Source organism: Triticum aestivum, chromosome 2B, assembly GCF_018294505.1.
Source record: "Triticum aestivum cultivar Chinese Spring chromosome 2B, IWGSC CS RefSeq v2.1, whole genome shotgun sequence".
Classification (NCBI taxonomy): Eukaryota; Viridiplantae; Streptophyta; class Magnoliopsida; order Poales; family Poaceae; genus Triticum; species Triticum aestivum.
In genome coordinates, this window is record NC_057798.1 from 717,570,072 (window position 1) to 717,592,901 (window position 22,830).

Consider the following 22,830-nt stretch of genomic DNA (forward strand, 5'->3'; position numbering starts at 1 on the left):
GAAATTATATGTAATCTTCCTCAGGCAGGTCAGTATCCCCTTCATCCAGATGATCGTGTTTTGTCATGCCGAGCTATTGATATGTGCTACTATTTTGCAACACCATTTAAGTATAGCTACTGTTTTCCTATCTTTTCAGATTCAGGACAATGAATATGATATCAGGGGAACTGCACAATATGGACCCATGTTGAGTCATCTCTATTGCCTCATGTGTTTGCTGCAAATGTGTCAGCATCAATTGCAAGATGAGGCCGCTAGCTAGCTGTGGAGTTTCTAACATGCTCAAAGTGCTCGCAACATTGAGAAGAACAAGCATGCCCAGGAAATTAATGCGTTCCCAGGGAGGCCCTTTGCTCAGAGAAGCATCGACCGATTTTCTTTATTTCCACACCTTCTCACAGTTTTGTATATTGGTTATAGTATGGTGAATCATTGAGATGCATAGACATGCTGAACTTTTGTTCTTCTGAATGTTAGTTTAATGTGAGTGTCTGCATCCATTACCGCATCCTCTAATTTGGTGGATGCACACAGAGAAAATAAATCTCCTTAATTTACTCCATAACCACCCTATTAAATAGGTCTAGTAACAAACCAGGCGCATGCAGCGGCCGGCGGGCACATGCATCCTGCATGCATGGCTAGTCATGCAGCAACGCAAAAGAAGAGAGCGGTTCTTGGGAAAAAGCGAGTAGTTAGTGCAGCGGGCCTTATAAACACGAACAACTCGCTCTCCCGCTTCCGTCTCCCCACCCAATTCCCCCCGCTCCCCAATCTTCCTCACTCGTCTAGAAAACCCTGCTCACCTTCTTCCTCACTCGTACAGAAAATGTCTGCTCCTCTTCTTCCACTCCTACAGAAATCCCCAGCCCTCCTTCTTCCCCACTCGCACTGCCACTAGGCTCGTCTCTGGCTACTCTGCTCAAACCCGTGAGCTCGGCGCGATGCCCACAAGGAAAATGGAGTCGACTGGCCCCAGCGCCAAGAAGATGAGGCTCCCGCTAGCGCCGATGCCAGTTGTAGATCCCGCACCCGGTAGCGCGAGGAGAAGTGGCGAGCCCCCCCACCCGGATCTGAGGAACCGGTAGAATCTCCGGTGGACCGCATCAGCGATCACCCGGACGTCATCCTTGAGGAGGTCATCTTGCTTCTCCCCACTAAGGATTGCTGCCGCACACAAGTCCTCTCAACTCGGTGATGCCCTCTATGGCGCACCGCACCCCTCAATCTCGACTGTCGTCAGATATCTGTCCTTCCTGAATTTGATCTCATCAGAGCCATCGTCTCTTCTCACCAGCAGGGACCCGTTCAATGCCTCTGCATCCCGACAAGCTACCTGTTGTCCATACCCGACAATGTGGACGCTTGGTTGACATCCCCTGAATTCAGAAAATTCCAGCATTTTGAGTTCTACCATTACCACGAAAGTTTCATACCACAAACATACCAAGAATTCGTGCCCACACCACCGTTGTCCATCTCGCGGTTTTCCTCCTCTCTCCACACCGCCACCTTCGCCCGGTGCCATCTACCAGACGATCTGGTACAAATGCTTCGACTCCCACTGCTAAAAAAACTTTCGCTTGTGGTGGTTTATCTGTCGGAAGCCTCACTGCACATCATCATCCACTCCAGTTGCCCTGCCCTTGAGCGCTTGCTGATTGTTTTGGGAATAGAAATCGGTATCAGCTGTCTCCAAATAAAGTCGCCTCACCTTAAAAGCATTGGAATTTGTTTTGAAGGACAACAGCTCATCATCGAAGAAGCCCCTTCACTTGAAAGGTTGCTCCTTGATAATTGTTATACACCTTCGGAAATAACTGTCGTCTCTGCGCCCAAACTGGAGACTTTGGGTGTAATTCATGACCCATTTAATAATCACATGGAGTTGGTGTTTGGCCCCTTACCTTTTTAGGTACCGTATATTATCATCTACACATTTGTAATCATATGCTGCATTTTTCATTTGTGCGCATACGTTTCATATCATCTTGGTACACTTTGGGTACTAATATTATGTTATATGCTCAATGAAGAGTTCGTCCATTGATAGCCTATCAATGCTGCTGGATTCTGTCAAGATCATATATATCAGAATGTATAGTTTTGATCTGGACATAATTATTGGCTTTCTGTGATGCTTTCGATCTCTGGAGAATTTATACATAGAGGTGATGATTTAATCCACATTGAAAGCCCGTATATATTGTACTAGAAGTAACTGTTCAGCTGTCGTTCTTTCGACATACTCTCTTTTCAGACCTTAACTGTTTTCAATCTTCATGTCTACTTAGGCAGAACCACATGGAGAAAAACATATAACCAATCGTTGGCGTAATAAGCACAAGGATTTTCTCAGTTCTCATGACATTCATTTGAGGACAATAACGATGGGACGATATGCATCCAACCAGGAAAACAGAAGCTTTGTCACATTCTTCCTGTTGAATGCGAGGTTACTATTGTCCATGAGGCTTAATTTTTACAGCAAGAGATTTCTCACGGACGAACATGTTGAGCAGCAAAAAAAGAAGTTTCAGGTGGACAAATGGGCTTCTAAACGTGCTCGTCTTCTATTTACAACAAGTTGTAGACATCCTAAAATAAATTTTTTTGCACAGGATGTTGATTTTATGGATCAGACCGATCCATTTGTTTGTGACTGCAAAAGAGTGGTTGGGTTAGATGTTACTGTCATGTTCAATCTAGGTTTTGTCTAAAAATTTGATGAACAATTAATCCTTGGCCTTTTTGTACCATTTGTATGCTTGACTTGCATGTTGTTGCCCTCGTACTCCCCTCCACCTGCCACTACATTACGACATCTTCCATGGCTGCTGTTCGTTCCCGTCCGAGGCCTTGCTGTCGTTCTCCGCCTTGGTTAGCTCGCTGTGCTTGCCGCCGTCTGGTGTTGTCAACATGGTCAGCAACCAAGAGGAATCAGGAGATGACTGTACGTGGAGAGGCTGACAGTAGGGACCCACCAGGGTCATTGCATTTCGCAAGCAGGTGCCTCGTTATTACAAGCCAAAACAATACTTCCTCCTAATTGTTTGACAACTAGGTTCCACGCCATTGTCAATGTAGTCAATAAACGAGAAAATTACACAACGAGCGGATAACACCAGGGACCCAGCAGCTCGCCCAATTATTTTTCAGTTTCAGAGACGGAGCTCAACTGCACGCTGTGCGGGGGCTTTGGCCCGTCTAGCCAATGCTTACGATTTTATTAAGCACATGACGAGCCCAGTTGATATATTTTTTCTTTCTGAAATTGGCTAGCCCAGTTTGTTTTGGGGGAATACCAAAACCGAGGCCTACTTGCTTTTCTCAGCCCTGTTGGGCTGCAAATCTTTCAAGACGAGGAGGGATAAGAAATGGGCTTCCCTAGAAAACGGGCTATAAGTTGTAAGAAATGGGCTGTAAATTTTAAACCAAAGCCAACCGGCAATTGCATTAAAATATAATTTTTTCAGGATTTCTCTACTCTCTACTCTTATAAAAACCAAAGCCAACTGCCAATTACATTAAAATATCATCTTTTCACCCACAAGATAAACTACTCATACAAATTCATCTTCATGTTTCGTGCAACGAACGGGCATCTTGCTAGTTAAGATTCTAAAATTCATTCATTTTTTTGCGGACAATTGTTTTTTGAATTTTATTTTGATATATTTTTTTGAAAACTATTTTTAATGTGACTTGAAATTTCGTGATTAAAAGAGTTCGGACCCCACCGAAATATGCAAAATTTCATTGAATTTTTTAGCAGTGCCCAAAATATATGGTCTGTAATGCTAATAAAAAGAATATGGGCTTCAAATATCCTTAAGAAATAGCAAATGGGATGTAAATTATTGAAAATAATGGCTAATGGGCTGTATGCTGTTTTCCACAGATTTGGAGGCTGACTTCTGGGCCTACTAGGTTGACGGTGATGCTGTCCTAAATTTTTTTTGACGCGTACGCAAGGCTTTGTCAACTTAGTCAACACACAACAGTGACTGTTGGATGTCCATCCAATGGCCGCCGTGCTTCTTCAATCTCTGATCTTGCTGCTCCAGCCGCCCAAACCAGCGCCGGCGGGACTGCCTACTCCCTCCTCCCGTGGCTGGTTGTGCTACTGCCAGGCCATCCCTCTAACCACCCACACATCCTGTTATTTTATGGCAACGTCAGCCTCACCCCGCAGCCGACCAGTCAACGCTCGTTCTCCCCTCAGCGTGGGCATCTGTTGCGGTGGCTTCGCCAGCTCCGGGTGGTTCTCTTCCTAGGCCCGCTCTCGTCCACCGCGTTTGTGCTCTCGGCGCGATAGGTCTACATGGTCAACAAACAACAACCATCGAAAGAGGCTGACAGTAGGGGCCCACACAGGAAAATGCCTCCTTATTACGTGCAAAATAATGATTCCTCCACCTGATAGCTGGGACCCACCGGAAGGGTCTCTGTATTTCGCGAAAAAACGTTCCCCCCGCTGTCAGCTCGGACCCACTTGAAATGCCTCCTTATTACGCACAAAAAAATATGAATACTCCCCCAGCTAGCTGGGACTCACCTTGGTGGGAGGCTGACTTGTGGGCCTACTAAGTTTACAGGGACGGAGGGCTTTGTCAACTTAGTCAATATGAACGACTCGAGCTCCAATGATCGTATGATGTCCATCCAACGACCGTAGTGCTTCTTCAACCTCTGGTCTTCGTGCTCCAGCCGCCCAAAGAAGCGCCGGTCGTGCCGCGTGCTCCTGCCTCCCGTGGCCGGCTATGATGCCGCGGAGGCCTCACCGCCTCCTACTACTCCCACCGCTGGCCAGGCCATCCCTCTACTCACCCACACCCCCTGTTATTCTGCGGCGACGACAGCCTCACCCTCGTACTCCTCTTCGCGTGGGCATGCACTACTGCGTCTTCCCCGGCTGCGTGTCGTCCCCTTCCTAGGCCTCGCCTTCGTCCACCGCCGTGGTGCTCTCGGCGCGGCATGGTCAATGTGGTCAACGACCGACTTCCATCGGAAGAGTACTGTGCGTGGAGAGGCTGACAGCTGGGTCCATGGCAGCCGCAAGGAAGTACCTCCTTATTACGCGCAAAATAATTATTCCTCCACCTGACAGCAGGGACCCACTGGATGGGCCACCAGTATTTCTCGAAAAATGTTTCCCCCCTAACTGCTGGGACCCACCAGCTACATCTTCGCACGCAAGGAAGTGCGTCCGGGCAAAAAAAAACCAAAACAATTCGCCCCCCTGACTGCTGGGACCCACCAGCTACATCTTCGTAGGCAAGGAAGTGCCTGACATTCGGGACCCACCTGGTCGAAGCGTACATAGTGTTGTCATTCTGGTCGCGAAAGTGTACGTACATACTGGTCGATGTAGAGGCACACACGTGTCATAGTAGAGGCGTGCGCGTGTCGATGTAGAAGCGCGCATGTAGCATGTACACGTACGTACAGCGGCGAGGGTGCAAGAAAGAAAATACAGCCACATACGTACATACGGGCAGGGTCTCGAATGCCTACTCACGCATACGTACATGGCTGGGTCGGAATGGAGAAACATCGTCGTCGTCGTGTTCATGGGGAGCTAACCGGCTGGGTCGGAACGGAATGCGTGGTCGTGTTCATCGGGAGGGCTTGGACGGAACAAGCGATGGAAATGAGGCCTGGCATACCGCACAACGGAGGAAACAGACCTCCTACATTCGGAATGGGGTCCTGTTGATCGGGAAGCGTGTGGCATACTGCAAAACGGAGGAAACAGACCTCCTACGGTCGAAACGGGGGTCCTGTTGATCGGGAGGGGTGTGGCGTACCGCAAAATGGACGAAACGGACCTCCTACGGTCGAAATGGGGGTCCTGTTGATCGGGAGGGGTGTGGCGTACCGCAAAATGGAGGAAATGGACCTCCTACGGTCGAAATGGGGGTCCTGTTGATCGGGAGGGGTGTGGCGTATTGCAAAACGGAAGGAACAGACCTCCTACGGTCGAAACAGGGGTCCTGTTCACTGGGAGGGGTGTGGCATACCGCAAAACGGGACTCCACGAGATACTGTTCATCTTCACCGTCGACCTCCTCCAGCCTCCACGGGCTACTGTCGACCTCCTCTAGCCTCCACGGGCTCCTGTTCATCCAGCCTCCACTGTGCGCTACTCCACCGGCTACTGTTCAACCACCCCTCCACCGTCTATTGTTCATCCGGCCCTCCACCATCTACTGTTCATCCAGCCCTCCACCGTCTAATGTTCATCCAGCCCTCCACACCACGGGGTCCTATTCAACCACCCCTCCACGGCCACCCCTCCATCTTCTATTGTTCATCCAGCCGTCCACACCACGAGGTCCTGTTCATCCAGAGGCAACGCCATCGCTCACTGTTCATCCACCCCCCCGCAACACTCACTGTTCATCCAATCGATCGGCTTCAGTTAGCAGCAGTAGCGAAGGAATCGCTCCATCGGGTTCAGTTAACAACCATCGATCGATCGCTCGGGTTCAGTAACGCTTAGCCTGTAGTGCAATCGCTCGGGTTTAGTTGGAGCCCAACGCCTCGCTCGGGTTCAGTTAGAGCCAATGCCTCGCACACACGCGCGTACATGTACGAGAGAAACGCGCATCGCTCGGCCCCCGACCTCCCACCGTAACCGGCAACTCCCCGATTTTTTCCTCCCCTTCTACCACGGTTTTTTCCGTCAGGGATGACCCAAAGAATGTCATGCAGCTGCGTCTCCGTCCCGCCCAGGATGAAAAGCCCATTTTCTGTCATGCTTTTTTGTCATAGAAGTAGGAGCCCACCACATCTATGATGATACCGAGTTCTGTCACAATTATCATCATAGAAGTGTCATATGTATGACAGAATTTTTTTTTCGTTCGGCCCAAAATGTCATGGATGTGTCTTTTTTTGTAGTGAATGGAATCTTAAATTAGAACAGTTGTTCTTCAGGTTTAGGCACTTGTTCTACATGAACAGAGTACAGTAAGATGCCATAATATAACACTTAAAATAGAAAATGAGCTCATAGACCTTACCACATTCTTGGTTCGGGACCAGTACAGAACAAGGTGTTCCCAGTCATCGTCCACTAAATGTGTCTCAGGAGAACGTAAGGGAATTTGATGAGTTTCTTTGCCGGTGAAGTACGTTTTCTTCAGGTAATTCCGATACTACCACCAAGCATTCTTGAAGATAGCAGAGGTATTAGCACAGGTTTCCTCATCCTGAGTTTCCAAATCAGTCCTTCTCTATAGAGAAAAATGGGAAAATTTGTTGTATTATAACCATCATGGAGGTAGGATGTATGGGATGAAGGAAAGTAATTGCCATGAATAACATTACTTACACATAACTCCTGGATAAACACCTGCAACAGCTATTTTCCTTCATCTTCAGTACAATATTTCCAAGATGGGAAGATACACACATATGATTTAACAACATCAAATGCGATAGATGCTAAACTACGACTAGCTGGTTGTGCTTCCTCCATAGGAATAGGCGACTAACTGGTGGAGTTGGGGTTCGCCGTGATAGTACTGGTCCTTTGGGCACTGGATCTGCCTTACTGACTGCTCTTGTTTGGGAGCTCTATGGTGGAGATGGTGCTGTGTCAACAGGAACTGGGTTACTATCGGCTAGGGTTGGGGTTAGATTGGGTGAAGCTGGTTCTCTGTCCATCGCAGTAGGAGTACAATCTGCGAGAGTTTGGGTTATGTGTGGTAGGGCTGGTTCTTATGCATGTACAACCGGGGTGCTATCTCCACCAAGAGGTAGCACTGTTTTATTTGAAGACCGTGTTTTTGGTCCGCTAGATACTGGCATCACCCACTCCAATTCAAATGGCTAATAAACAAGAAACATAGTTGAATGTACAGACATTGTATAAGAGACAGATGCAATAAATAGTGTGGAAAAAAGAGGGCATGAAATAGTTGACATGTATATTGTTTAACTAAAATGGATAGCATGACATAATTTCACATATATGATGTCTACCTAAACTGGATAGCATAACATAACATAATTCAAAGATATGATGAATAACTAAACAGGATCACATGAACTATTATTCACCTAGATGTTATCTAAGTAATCAGGATCGCATCATTTAATACACATATGTGATTTATATGCTAAACAGAGGGCATTTGATATGATGTCTGAACTAAGAACATGGTGTTGAATATTGTGTATATGATGTCTAAACTATGCAATGCAAGACACCATATGCATGATATGAGAAGTATAACCGTGCTAAGTTAAAGCATACAACTCAGTGGGGAAATAGGACTGTTCGTTTGTCTCTGAATCCATCTCCGAGGAGCTATTGGGACCCAACAAGAGATCTGCTTAGACAGGTAGCACTGTCTGCTCTGAAGGCCTTGTTTTCACTCCAGATTTTCCCATCTCCCACTCAAATGGCTAATTCACAGGAAGAGTAGTTTAATGTACAAACATTGTCGACAAATGGAAATGTAATGAAGAAAAGGATGGGGAAGATATCATTCAAATATATGATGCCTGGTTAAACAGGATGGCATTGCACATTTCACATATATTATGGCTGGCTAAAAGACATGAGACTGCATAATTCCCATATATGATATAGAAACTAAACAGGCGGCATTACAGAACATGTCTAAACTAAGCAGATGACATATATGATGTCAAAAGTAGGTACTGCGAGGCAACATATGCATGATATGACTAACATCATCATGCCAAGGTAGAGCAAACACCTTGGGGGGTAAATAGGAGTGGTCAGCGGCGTCTCAAGCCGCCTCAGAACAGATATCTTCCTTTGGATTACAATCTGGAGAGGGGTGGGGAGGGTTTGCCATTGAACCCACCATGGAGCAATGTCCGCATGACATTATATTGCCGCTCAAAACTCTTCTCTTTTTCTCTACATGTTTAGCATGACTGTGTACAATATCTTACGTGCATACGAAAAAAATATAGTGAGATTATGTAAGGAGAGCATGCAGAAATTTAGAGTGATGGTAACAACTAGTGGATGGATCCAAAAATAATGATAGCAGGCTGATGATTGCTTTAAATTAATAAAAAAGACAGATGATGATTTCTTTACTATTTGTTTCCCACCCAAGATGAACAACATAGGCATACCCTAGGTGAACTAGATATTAGACAGACATACTATTTATTGCTGCCTCGACATGTGCCCCACAACTAATTTAGAACTCAAGTTTGAACATTAATTTGGACCTGAGTTGGGAGTCCAAGAGCTGAACAAGACGATAAAGTAGCAGGTAAGTTTAAGCAATGCATAACATAAGAAGAAACAAAAGAGTGCAACCTCTCTTGTGGACCCGTGTACTCCTCAGGTTCATCTGCTGAGTCGATGATAGTGATGCCGTTGCGGTGGGTGTGGGCGGCAGGGAAAGAGATCTAAGGGGGCGAAAGACGGTCAGGAGTCATGATGTCTGGTTTGGTGGATGCTTTTGTCGATGGAGCAGCTCAGGTGAGGGGGACGACGTCGCGACAGGAGCAGGACAAACGACACAAAGTTCCCTTCAACATTTACCTGTAACTGAAGTACTTCTGTAAGGGCTCATTTGGCTTGCATGATTCTTAAAACGCAGGGATAGGAAAAACACCCGAATAGGATAGGAATGCACATGGTAAATAGAGAATTTGTAAACACAGGATTTCTGTCAACTTGAGTGTTTGGTTTACAGGAATTGGAAGAGCAGAGGAATGCAAAGAAACATGGCCAAAATAAAGTGAAACCATATGAAAGCGTGTACAGTTAGAATGTTATTCTGGCACTAATGCACTTGGTCTTGTTTTCATGCATAGGATTTCGAAAAGTAGGTCCAGGTGGATATTGTGCTTCATTCCTTTCAACAAAATGCATTGGAAAATTTCCTATTGCTATGTTTTTCCGTTGAACCAAAATAGTCATGATGGATCAACGTAAATGTATAGTAATAAGTGATGCAACAAGTGTACAACCTCTTTGCCGTAGCCGTGTCGACCTCAGCATCATTGGGTTGGTTGCTTAAGCAGTTGAGGCAGAGGTGATTGTTGGAGGTGTGGAGGAAGATCTGAGGAATCTGTAGATGGCGTCCATGGCACTGCTCTGTTGTGATGGATCGTTCTATCGTTGGAGCACCTCCAGTGATCCGGAAGACGTCAAGGCTGAAGCAGCACAAGACATACATCGTCAATCTCAAGTGGGGTTCTAATAGCATCTCTAATAGATGATGTAAAATAGATGTAAAATTTACATCACCAAAAACCACCTGACTACAACATATGAGGTAAAAACTGTTGACTCTGAACTTAACTGTCAAAACTGAAATTTACTGTGGAATCTGAATGCTACTGTCGAAACTGAACGCAATGGTAGCAGAGAGGCACTTGACATGTAGTTTAGGGAGGGCCTGCAGTTCATCTTCAACCTGCACCCCCTTGAGCCGCCAGCCACCACCGGCCGAACCATCGGCCCCAGCGCCGCCTTGCCGCCCTGAAACAACTCCCCATCGCCGCCCCGGCCAGCCCTCTAGGCCCCCCGCCCCCACCCTGAACCCTAAGATAGATAGTGGGGTACCTCTCCGGCGAGCCCCCGTCCCCACTGCGGGTGGTTCTTCCTTAACTCCAGCGAGCCCCCCAACGCCTGAAAATCGATTGACCCAAAAGTCGATTCAGTCGATTGAAGTGTGGCTTAATCAAAGCAGAGCAGGAGCACGAGCGAGGGGGAGAGCAGCAGTAGCAGCTGGGCGAGCGAGCGATCGAGCGAGAGACAGAGCAGCAGCAGCAGCGTGAGCAAGTGAGAACCGGAGCAGCAGCAGCAGATCCGGCTGGTATGGACTCCGCCGCTGAAGGGGTCTAGCACTGGGGGAGAGCCGCCATGGAGATGTCGCCCGTGGCGCCGGCTTCAAGGTAGCTGCTCCATGGGGGTGCGGGATGGAGCACCATCGACGCCAGGTGGTCGAGTTAAGGAGAAGGTGCGATGCGATGAGTGTACAACCTCTTTGATGCCGCCGAGTAGGCCTCGGCTTCGTCCGAGGAGTCAGTGAGGATGCTGCAGTTCCGGTGGAGCAGGTTAAGGTGGCGCTGTAGGGACAGAGCAGCCGCGATAGACGAGGAGATCATCAGAGCAGCTCGTTGCAGGTGGAGGATGGGGCGGCTGAACCGGCGGGACGATGAGATGGACAACGGATCCTCATCCGGGGAGGTGGACGAGGGACGTCAAGATGTTGCGGTGGACGACGTTGTCAAGGAAGAGGCTCCGGCTGGGCAGCGGTGAGGTGGCGGACGAAGGAGGGTGGGGTTTCGCGGCTGGAGCGGAGAGGTTATGGCGGCTTGATATTTCGAATGGCAAAAAGGGGGCGATGGGAGAGGGTGAAGCATGACTTAGGGATGCGCTTGTCCAAAATGTAGGGTGTGTTACAAAAATACCCCCCACCGATTTGAACTAGCGGCCCTTTTGGCTCAGGGTTATAAGGGTGATTTCACGTGTCGAGATTTGGTAGCTGGAGGGAGTTTTCACGCGCGTTGTAATTTCGGGATAGCAAGGTGTGGGTTGTGAAGGCGCTAGATTTGGGAGCACGATATCTGAATTTTCGGATATAACAAGACACTGGTTGAATTTTAGGGACAAGCCTAGCGTGTAGTAATATTGTACTTATACGTGCCAAATCAATTCACACTTCCCTCAACCAAAAAGAAAACAAAAAAAATAAAACTATTCACACCACACAAAGAGAGAGTCTTGCCCCGTTTTACTATACAAATGCTATTCGAAGCTACTCCCTCCTTCCATCTATATAGGGCCTAATGCGTTTTACGATGCTAACTTTGACCAAATATTAGAGCAATAATATATGACATGCAACTTACACAAAGCACACCGTTAAATTCGTCTGTGAAAGGTTCTTTCAATGATATAATTTTCACATTGTGCATGTCATTACTATTAATCTTGTCAATAGTCAAAGGCGGTCTTAAAAATCTCATTACGCCCTATATAGATGGAAGGTGGGAGTATGAATCCATGTTATGTCCGATTAATTTTTTTCGCTTGGTGTATAATGCATGTAACCTAGTCATACGAACATTTTAGTGCATTCCAAATGTCTATACTACCGCTGCAATTCGTACTAAATTTGAATTCGTTTTTCTATTTCAATAAGAATCTACAATCATGATTGTTGCCAACTTCAATCATCATTCGTGTATTACCTTAATAACACACCACATGATTACTATAGAGATAGATATGAACTATGTGTACTACATGAACTCGAATTCTATTTTTTTGAATACACTTGATGTTGATTCCAAATAATAGTACATTTGATGTACTAACTATATATTCATAATATAAACCATGTTCCATACGTACACCGTGTTTATCACACAAAGTATAGTGCCCCGCCCCCTACATTATGACAAGTATTTAGACCTGAGTTGCAAAAGCCACACATTAGCCCAAATTATAATCAATGTTCTACATTATGATATCTTCTTGAAGTATCCGTATCCACTTTTTTATAATGAATTATGATCTTTGTTCGTCTTTTACACCTTCACGATCCTCTTCTATTTGTAGCTAGCTGTTGATGGTATAATTTGGCTACTTAGTATGTGATGAGCCAAATTAAATCAATGATTTATCAAGCTGATCGGTTAATGCATTGTTGAAGTATTGCCACAGGGAATTTAATGGAAGGTGATGATACAAGTCTTAAGAAGAAGCATATGCTATACTGGACCATGGGCGTGATGCATGCAAGTGATATATATCTACGTATATGAAGAAGTATGCTTAGTCCTGATGGCCATTATCCAGTTTGATTTGCGACGTTGCCGGAATATTTAATATTTTCTTGGTGGGCTCAAGGTATTTATACATATGCAGCCACTATATTTAGTGTCATGGCGATGTGGCCGGAATAGTTTATTTATATATGCAAGACTGCATGTACGTGGATATGGCCTAGATTTGTTACGTACTTAGATTGGCAAGTATATTTTTTGTACGCATGTTACATGGTAACCGAATCAAGTCCTGTTCGGTTTTAGCTTTGGAGTTGTATTCCTGTACAGCAAGGCATGCTACGGAACCAAGTCCTGCCTTGTATACGCAAAGTCCAGCGTACCTTATTTATAAGGCCACGGCCGATTGGAAAAGCCCCGAACAATCGATCTATCAATACAAAGTCTATTTTCACGTACATCTATTTTCATCGTTACTTCCTGCCGAGCCCTAGCAGCCCTAGGGTTTGGCGATCTTTGCCGTTTTGCGCTGGAAAGCGGCCGGTTCTCCTCCACGAAAGTGAGGAAATCTTTGTTGCTTTGCTCGTAAAGCAATCGTTCGTCGTCACGAAAGCACAACGGTTATCCTGGTGTTGCGCGGCGATTTCGCGTGCCAACACAATTGGCGACTCCGCTGGGGACGAGAAGAAGAAGAGCTACATGATGAGTACCGAGTCCAAGAACGGGAGCGACATCAACCCAGAGAACGTCATCGCCGTCACACTCAATGATCTGTCGGAAGATGTTCGGCGCGAGCTTGAAGAGGAGCTTGAGAAATAAAAGGTTGAGTGGTTGAAGCTCAAGTTGGCTGGATACGCGAAGACGAGGAATGGCGTCGTCAAAAAGGTAGTTCCGAGCCCTTCCGATGCGCAGGTAAAAAACTCAACCGAAGAAATTGCTCATCTAATTGATGTGTCCGTAGCTAGTAAATATGGTTCTGATATGGAAAATACGACACGTACAATTACTCAAGCAGTAGCTAATAGACTTGATGAATTTAAGGAGCAGTTTAATAAAGATCTTGAAAAATGTCTACCTGGTCATGTACGCTCATTAGTGCTGCAAGTCAATGATGAGTATACTGGAAAAAGACCGATGCCACCAGACAGTAGCAGATTTAACAATTTTCCAAGTAATATACATACGCCTAGTGCATCGGCTAATGCTATGCAGCCTCACGTTCCTTTAAACAATAATCTGGATGGCCGGTACTATGTTGGTAGTTCGGCTAATAATTTAGTTCCTAGTATTACTGCTCCTATTGTTTCGACTTCGGTTCCACAAAATCACAATAACAATAACCGAAGTTTTGGTTTTCATTTTAATTTGCAGCAGCCTAGTTATCAAACAGTAGCATATAGTACGCCACCAGTGCCGCCTGTCAGTACCGGGGTTCCGTATAGGCCGGTACCTGATTCATATTTTAGTGGGTCTCCGTTGCAAACTTCGCATGCTCCATTTCTTTGCCGGAATTTCCACCACATGCTGGTATTTCATCTGCTCCACAAGCCAGTTCTCTACAGCCCAATAATAATTTTAAGGATCAACTTGCTAATATACTTAGAGAATTTAGTTTAGAACCTAAGGGTAGAGCACGTGCATATCAAAAACCATACCCTGATTATTTTGACTCGACACCATATCCTCGTGGTTTTAGAATTCTAGATTTTGTTAAATTTACGGGGGAAGATGGTAGATCTACTTTTGAGCATGTGGGACAATATTTAGCACAATGCAGCAAGGTCAGCACATCGGATGTTTTTGGATTAAAATTATTTCCTTTATCTCTATCTGGTACTGCATTTACTTGGTTTACATCGCTTGCTCCTAATTCTATTTCAACATGGGCACAATTGGAGCAAAAATTTCTTGAGTATTTTTATAGCGGTGAAACAGAACTTCGGCTTTCAGATTTAACTATGGTAAGACAGAAATATAATGAGCATGTTCATGATTATATGAGGAGGTTTAGGGATGTCAAAAACCGATGTTTCAGCTTGACCATAGCCGAAAAGGACTTAGCCGATCTTGCCTTTTCGGGTTTACTCGCTCATATTAAGGATAAACTAGAAGGGCAAGAATTTTTAGATGTTAACCAAGTTTTGCAGAAGGCTTTGGCGCAAGAAAACCGGGCTAAGGAAATTAAACAATATAGCTGGTTTAAAGATAACAGAAATAAAGAGAAAGATAATCATGTGGTTAATGCCTTAGATTATGATAGTGATTCGGCTAGTGAGGATGATGTTAATATATGTGTAGCCGAATGGGTTCAAGCGCCAAAGTCAAAACCTTTTGCATGTTCTGCTTTGAAACCTACACCTGCTAGAAGAGATGAAATTAAATACACTTTTGATGTTAGCAAGTGTGATAGAATTTTTGATATGTTATTGCAGAATAAATTAATTAGAGTGAGAGAGGGTCATGTAATTCCACCTCCAGAAGAATTGGGTAGAAGAGCTTATTGTAAGTGGCACAATTCTTTTTCTCATGCTACTAATGATTGTAACGTGTTTCGTCGACAGGTGCAATCGGCCATCAATGAAGGATGATTGACGTTTACAGAAGGTCCTAAGATGAAGCTCGACAGCGACCCTTTTCCTATCAATATGGTCGAGGTTGCGAGTAAAAAAATTCTTGTTCGGTTGGATCAGACCGAATCCGCAAGAGAGAAAAATGTTGTTGATAATAGTGCTCCTCCAAGGATGATCAAACCAAAAAATCCAGAAATAGGAGTGTGGAAAGTCAACGGAGGAAGGAGACAAGCTCCAAGGCCAAAGTCGACAGTTAGCATGTTGTTGGAAAAATATACCTCACGCAAGACCAACAATGTGTTTAATCGGCTCGGAGGTAATAAGCGTCCTAGATCTCCTTCTGGACCTCACAGTCATGAGCAATGGCAAGGAAGTGCATATGACCAACAGCCGTATTTTTCAATGGAGCCGACATATTGGGGTTATGTACCTCCTATGTATCCGCGGTTTCCTCCATGAGGGTTTAATCCTTGGGTGCCATATCCTACAGGGCCAGCAGGTTATTTTCAGCCGGGATGGATCCCGCTGACGCCTATGTTCAGACCAAACGTACATGAGAAAAGGGCTCGTTTCAATGAGGAGGCTAGATCACATAACACCATCGAGATTCGAGGAGGTCGATCACCGGTACGCAGTGTAGAGGGCAACAACTATAAGGGCAACTACAAGCGCGTATGGATGCCGGTGAAGCGTGCTGAAACTAAAGCAGCAAAAAATTCAGATGATTTGGATGTTGATCATGGTATGAAAATAGCGGAACACCAGTCAGATGAAGGTGTTGTCAATTATACGGAAACAAGCAGTGTTTCAAAAGAAGCTCTCGGTACAGAGGAGAAAAGTAATGGCGTAAAATTGCGGCAAGCTAGCCAGTCTAATCAATTTGAAAAGCAAACTAATTCTGGGCATAACCTGCATGCACGGCCGGATGCTATATCCTCACGTACTATTCAGAAGCCTAAATCGGCTAGCACACAAGCTGATTTGATCATAAACAATTGTTGCACAGGAACGTCCAAGAGTTTGCCTCCGAGGAGTTTCAAGTCTAATACTAGTACATCTACACGTTGGGACTCAGGCAATGTACGCGGCCAGGGATTTAATTCCAGTACCTTATATGATCAGCAGAGAAGTTTCTTGGCCAGAAATGAAATGTTTGCTAGAAAAACAGAAGTACGTCAGTATAGGCCGAAGGACCCGGGGGACAGCCAAATTATGCCTGTCGCGCCAGGGACTAAGCCAGCACCACAGTGGTTCCCAAATGGACTTACCCACACTCAGAAACGACGTGTACAACGACTGCGTACATTGGAAATAAAGGAAGAGATAGCTGAGAAGAAGCGCGATAGATGGTTCAATCAGGATAAACCAATGATACTCACAAGAACTTGGAAGGAGAAGCGCATCGCAGCGGAGGAAAATAAAAATACGGATGACACCATTATTGCAAAAAATTCAGAGAAAGATAAAGATATACCAACTGATATGGATGTTAATATGGTGTTTGCATTGCGTGCTGAATTTCGCGCGCCCGAGGCTGAAATTGCTGAACTTGTTCTTGGCCCAAAGAATGCTACATTTGAGAAGCCAGAGAATCATGGACAACACTTGAAGCCATTATTCATCAGAGGTCACATTGATGGTAAGCCTATTGGTCGCATGCTTCTTGATGGCGGTGCAGGTGTTAATATTATGCCCTTTTCGGTATTTTCTAAACTCAACCAAAAAGAGAGCGAGTTAATGAAGACCAACATGGGACTTAGTGGATTCTCAGGAGAATTGTCCGAGGCTAAGGGTGTTATTTCTATGGAGCTCACAGTCGGAAGAAAAACGTTGCCTACTGTGTTTTTTGTTGTCGATGTCAAAGGCGGGTATAATATTCTTTTGGGACGCGACTGGATTCATGCAAACTGTTGTATCCCTTCTACTCTTCATCAATGCTTAATTCAGTGGGTTAATGACGACGTCGAGGTGATTGAGGCGGATAATTCTTCTTGCATTGCTTTGACGGAGGCGCCGGTTGATTGGCAACACGGTGACATGCTATGTTTGACCGGTAGGGATTTATCGGATTATGATTATATCAGTATTAGTAGAGATGGTTTTGTGCCTATAAATGCACAGCCGGCTGACATAGCTCGGCTTAATGATTTATCTATATAAATGATGAACAAATACGATAGTATTAAGTGGCTACAAAGACGCATGGAGGAGTATCATTCCGGAAAGAACGATATGCATGCAACTATTGAAGATTTTCATAACATGGAAAAGCTTGGACAGGGATTCTCATCGGCTGATCCACTTGAAGAAATTGATATTGGTGATGGAGGTATTCCGAGGCCTACATTTATCAAAGCTAACCTGCAAGCCGATCAGAAAAGTAAGGTATGTTTATTACTTAAAGAATTTGTTGATTGCTTTGCTTGGAATTATACTGAGATGCCCGGTTTGAGTAGAGATTTAGTAGAGCATAGATTACCTATTAAATCTGGTTTTAGGCCGCATAAACAACCTCGTAGAAGTTTCAATCCTAATTTGTATGACCACATCAAAGAAGAAGTTGATCGGTTGTTAAAAGCTAAGTTTATTCGGCCGTGTAGATATGCAGATTGGGTTTCTAATATTGTGCCAGTGGAAAAGAAAAATACTGGTATTATTAGAATCTGTGTTGATTTTAGAGATTTGAATAAGGCTACTCCAAAAGATGAATATCCTATGCCTATAGCCGACATGCTTATTAATGATGCGTCGGGGCATAAAGTGATTAGCTTTTTATGGCAATGTAGGTTACAAGCAAGTATTTATGGCCGAACAAGATATGTCTAAGACTACTTTTCGTTGCCCGGGTTTTGTTGGTTTATTTGAGTGGGTCGTTATGACATTTGGGTTAAAAAATGCCGGTGCTACATACCAACGCGCTATGAATTTAATTTTTCATGATCTTCTAAGCATTGTACTAGAAATATATATTGATGACATAGTTGTTAAATCGGATGGGTTTGATCATCATTTAGCCGATTTAAGATTAGCTTTTGAAAGGATGCGCCGGTATGGATTAAAAATGAACCCACTTAAATGTGCTTTTGGTGTGTCGGCTGGTAAGTTTTTAGGATTCATAATTCATGAAAATGGCATAGAGGTTGACCCCAAGAAAGTGGAGGCAATTCGAAATTTGGAGGAACCCACATGTAAAAGGGATGTGCAAAAATTGCTAGGAAAAATTAATTACTTGAGACGATTCATATCTAACCTGGCAGAGAAAATTGAATCGTTTGTTCCTCTACTTAGGCTAAAGAATGAGGCCGAATTTGCTTGGGGGCAGAGCAACGAGATGCTTTTAATTATATAAAGCGATGCTTGTCCAATCCTCCAATATTGCGGGCACCTGAGTCCGGTGTGCCGTTCAGGCTATATATTGCTGCAGAGGATAGGGTGATCGGTGCGGTGTTGGCGCAAGAGATCAGCGGAAAAGAATACATCATTGCATACTTAAGCCATCGTTTGCTCGACGCCGAAAGTCGGTATGTGTTTATTGAAAAGTTATGCTTATCTTTATACTATGCATGTACAAACTTTCGGCCTTATATTCTTTCTAGCACGTGTATAGTAGCTTGCCAGGCCGACGTCATTAAGTATATGTTGCAACAACCGATTCTTAGTGGTAGGATTGGAAAGTGGGCTTATGCACTAATAGAATATGATTTAACATATGAATCATTGCGTTCTATGAAGGGTCAAGTTATCGCCGATTTCATTGTTGATCATAGGATTAAAGATGATGAAAGTATTAATTATGTTAGTGTGTGTCCATGCAAGCTTTATTTTGATGGATCAGTTTGTAGGGACGGGCAAGGCGTCGGTAATGTTTTAGTTTCACCTAATAATGTTGTTTATGATACATCGGTCCATTTGGAATATCCTTGCACTAATAACCAAGCTGAGTACGAAGCTTTACTCTTTGGTTTACAAACTTTAGTTGATATAGGTGTAAAGGATGTAGATGCTTTTGGGGATTCGCTTCTGGTGGTACAACAAATTAAAGGCGAATTTCAATGTTTTGATGGGTTATTAAATAGTTATTTGGACCGATGTTTAGACATAATTAAGTCTCTAGATACGTTCACCATCCATCATATACCTAGAGAAGAGAATTCTAGAGCTAATTGTTTAGCACAGCAGGCATCCGGTTATCATATTCGTAAAGGAATGTTTTTTATATTAGACAAGCCGATGTATGCTACGTCTATAATGATGTATACTTTGCCACAGGATGCTCTTGGGCCTAGCACAGTTGAACAACTAACTGTACAATGTAGTGCAGATTTGGTGCATGGGTCACAAACGACCGAATTAGCAAATAATTTAGAACTAAATGATTGGCGAGTTCCACTAGTTAATCATTTAAAAGATCCAAGTCAAACGAGAGATAGAAAAATTCAGCGACAAGCTTTAAAATATACTTTGTTTAACGACGAGTTGTATCGCCGAACAATAGATGGGTTATTTTTAAAATGCTTGGATTCTGATCAATCTAGAGTGGCTATGGGTGAAGTGCACGAAGGAATGTGTGGGACACATCAGTCGGCTCACAAAATGCGATGGTTATTAAAAAGAGCAGGGTTTTATTGGCCGACTTTGCTGGAGGATTGTTTTCGGTACTATAAAGGTTGTGAGGCATGTCAATAATTTGGGAATATACAGTTAGCGCCTGCATCTATGTTGAATCCTATAATTAGGCCGTGGCCATTTAGAGGATGGGGCTTAGACTTTATTGGTGAAATACATCCTTCATCTTCTAAAAGACATCGCCTCGTCCTAGTTGCCATAGATTATTTTACTAAATGGACTGAAGCAGTTCCTTTGAAAAATATGACTCACAAAGAGGTTATTAGTTTTGTTTTAGAGCATATTATTCATAGATTCGGTATTCCTCAAACTTTAACTACTGATCAAGGTGCTTCTTTTATGTCTCATCAATTTCGTGAATTTGCCGAATCTTTAGGAATTAAATTGTTAAATTCGTCGCCTTACTGTGCTCAAACTAACGGACAGGCCGAATCTAGCAATAAAACTTTAATTAAGCTTATCAAAAAGAAAATTGAGGAGCATCCGAAAAGATGGCATGAGGTACTTTCGGAAGCCTTATGGGCTCATCGGATATCTAAGCTCGAAGCGACTCAAGTAGCATCGTATGATCTGGTATATGGTCAGGAGGCGGTGTTACCTGTAGAGGTTAATTTACAAGCTCTTAGAGTGGCCAGACAAAATGATTTGTCGGCTGTAGATTATAATGATTTGATGATGGATAAGATAGATGACATTTCAGAAGAGAGATTAAGAGCTTTGCAAGAAATTCAGAAGGAGAAATTGAGAGTAGCCAAGGCTTATAATAAAAAGGTGAGAGAGAAATCGTTTCAAATAGGGGATTTAGTGTGGAAAACGATTTTACCTATTGGAACTAAAGATAGAAAATTCGGCAAATGGTCGCCAAGTTGGGAAGGCCCGTATAAAATTATAGAGATTGTTCCTGGAAATTCATATTTTGTACAATCTTTGCAGGGAGAGAAGTTGTCCAAAGCTCTTAATGCAAAATATTTGAAGAAGTATTATCCTAGCATGTGGCAGGAGGCCTGAACATGTTGTGGCCGATATGTTATTTCAAGTATCGCCCTGAGCAAATTTGGCCGATATATATTGTTTGAAATATCGCCCTAAGAAAATTTGGCCTATGTATCGTTGGACATCGCCCTAAGTGATGATGTGATCAATGATCGACTTTATCCTACGGCAATTCCTATATATTTTTGGTCAATGCAATTATACCAAAAACAGGGGGCATGTGTTGATGGTATAATTTGGCTACTTAGTATGTGATGAGCCAAATTAAATCAATGATTTATCAAGCTGATCGGTTAATGCATTGTTGAAGTATTGCCACAGGAAATTTAATGGAAGGTGAAGATACAAGTCTTAAGGAGAAGCATATGCTATACTGGACCATGGGCGTGATGCATGCAAGTGATATATATCTACGTATATGAAGAAGTATGCTTAGTCCTAATGGCCATTATCCAGTTTGATTTGCGATGTTCCGGAATATTTAATATTTTCTTGGTGGGATCAAGGTATTTATACATATGCAGCCACTATATTTAGTGTGATGGTGACGTGGCCGGAATACTTTATTTATATATGCAAGACTGCATGTACGTGGATATGGCCTAGATTTGTTACGTACTTAGATTGGCAAGTATATTTTTTGTACGCATGTTACATGGTAACCGAATCAAGTCCTGTTCGGTTTTAGTTTTGGAGTTGTATTCCTGTACGGCAAGGCACGCTACGGAACCAAGTCCTGCCTTGTATACGCAAAGTCCAGCGTACCTTATTAATAAGGCCACGACCGATTGGAAAAGCCCCGAACAATCGATCTATCAATACAAAGTCTATTTTCACGTACGTCTATTTTCATCGTTACTTCCTGCCGAGCCCTAGCAGCCCTAGGGTTTGGCGATCTTTGCCGTTTTGCGCTGGAAAGCGGCCGGTTCTCCTCCACGAAAGCGAGGAAATCTTTGTTGCTTTGCTCGTAAAGCAATCGTTTGTCGTCACGAAAGCACGACGGTTATCCTGGTGTTGCACGGCGATTTCGCGTGCCAACACTAGCTAGCGCCAACTTTCTATCGTGCTTGCACACGCCCGCCCCCTCTCACCCACCCTTGGCGTCCCCTCCTTCGTGCATGTTCATTATTTCTCTTTAGGTCGTACACCAGCGGTGTGTGTAGGACCCGTCTCCTTCTTTCTGGCACACACCGGTCGATATACCTCTCTAGCCAAGTGTGCCTACAACAAACACATATATACTTCCCCTCTTCTCTTCTCACAGTCCATGCCCCCTATGTCCAATACGATTCCATGCAGGTGCACACTCCCTCCCCTGTTTTCATTGATCACATACTCGCACACTCCTCCCCCCTCGACATGGTAGGCCTCTCGCACCACCTCCTAGCCACACCCTCTCCTCCTGTCTGTCTCTCCAGACCTTATTTGCTTCTAGCACATGTAGGCGTGTATATGAACTGATCTCACTACATATAGCCAGGTCGACTATAATTTGTTTTCACCAAGCACCGATACACTTACCTCGCTAGTTATGTCTCTCCTTTTCTCGGACACACGACGGTTGATCTTCCTATGTAGTTACGTATGCTTTCCACAACCATATCTTCTCCCCTCATCATCCTTGAATACCTCCCGACCCATCTCTCACACGCACGTGCATAGACAGACAGACATCCCCCGCCCTCTCTTATTGATATTGCACTCATACCCCCCGTTCATCTAGCAGGCCTCTCCCACCATTTGTGAGACGCCACTCCACCACCAATCCTCCGACGCTCTACCTTTGTGTTTTCCCAACCTTATTCCTCTGCTACACATATCCATGGATGTCGATCGATCTCCCTCAATACATTGCTAGGTCTCTCTCCTTCCCCACACATATACTAGTCGATCA

General features: G+C 44.2%; 1 protein-coding gene across 1 annotated transcript; it reads left to right on the forward strand.

The window, feature by feature from the left end:
- The first annotated feature begins 15,995 nt into the window (after positions 1-15,995).
- Positions 15,996-20,951, forward strand: LOC123039476 (protein NYNRIN-like). Its single transcript, XM_044462627.1, has 4 exons — positions 15,996-16,059; positions 16,774-17,018; positions 17,598-17,702; positions 20,019-20,951. Exons 1-4 carry the CDS (start codon positions 15,996-15,998, stop codon positions 20,949-20,951), a joined length of 1,347 nt encoding a protein of 448 aa, XP_044318562.1.
- The last annotated feature ends 1,879 nt before the right edge of the window (positions 20,952-22,830 follow it).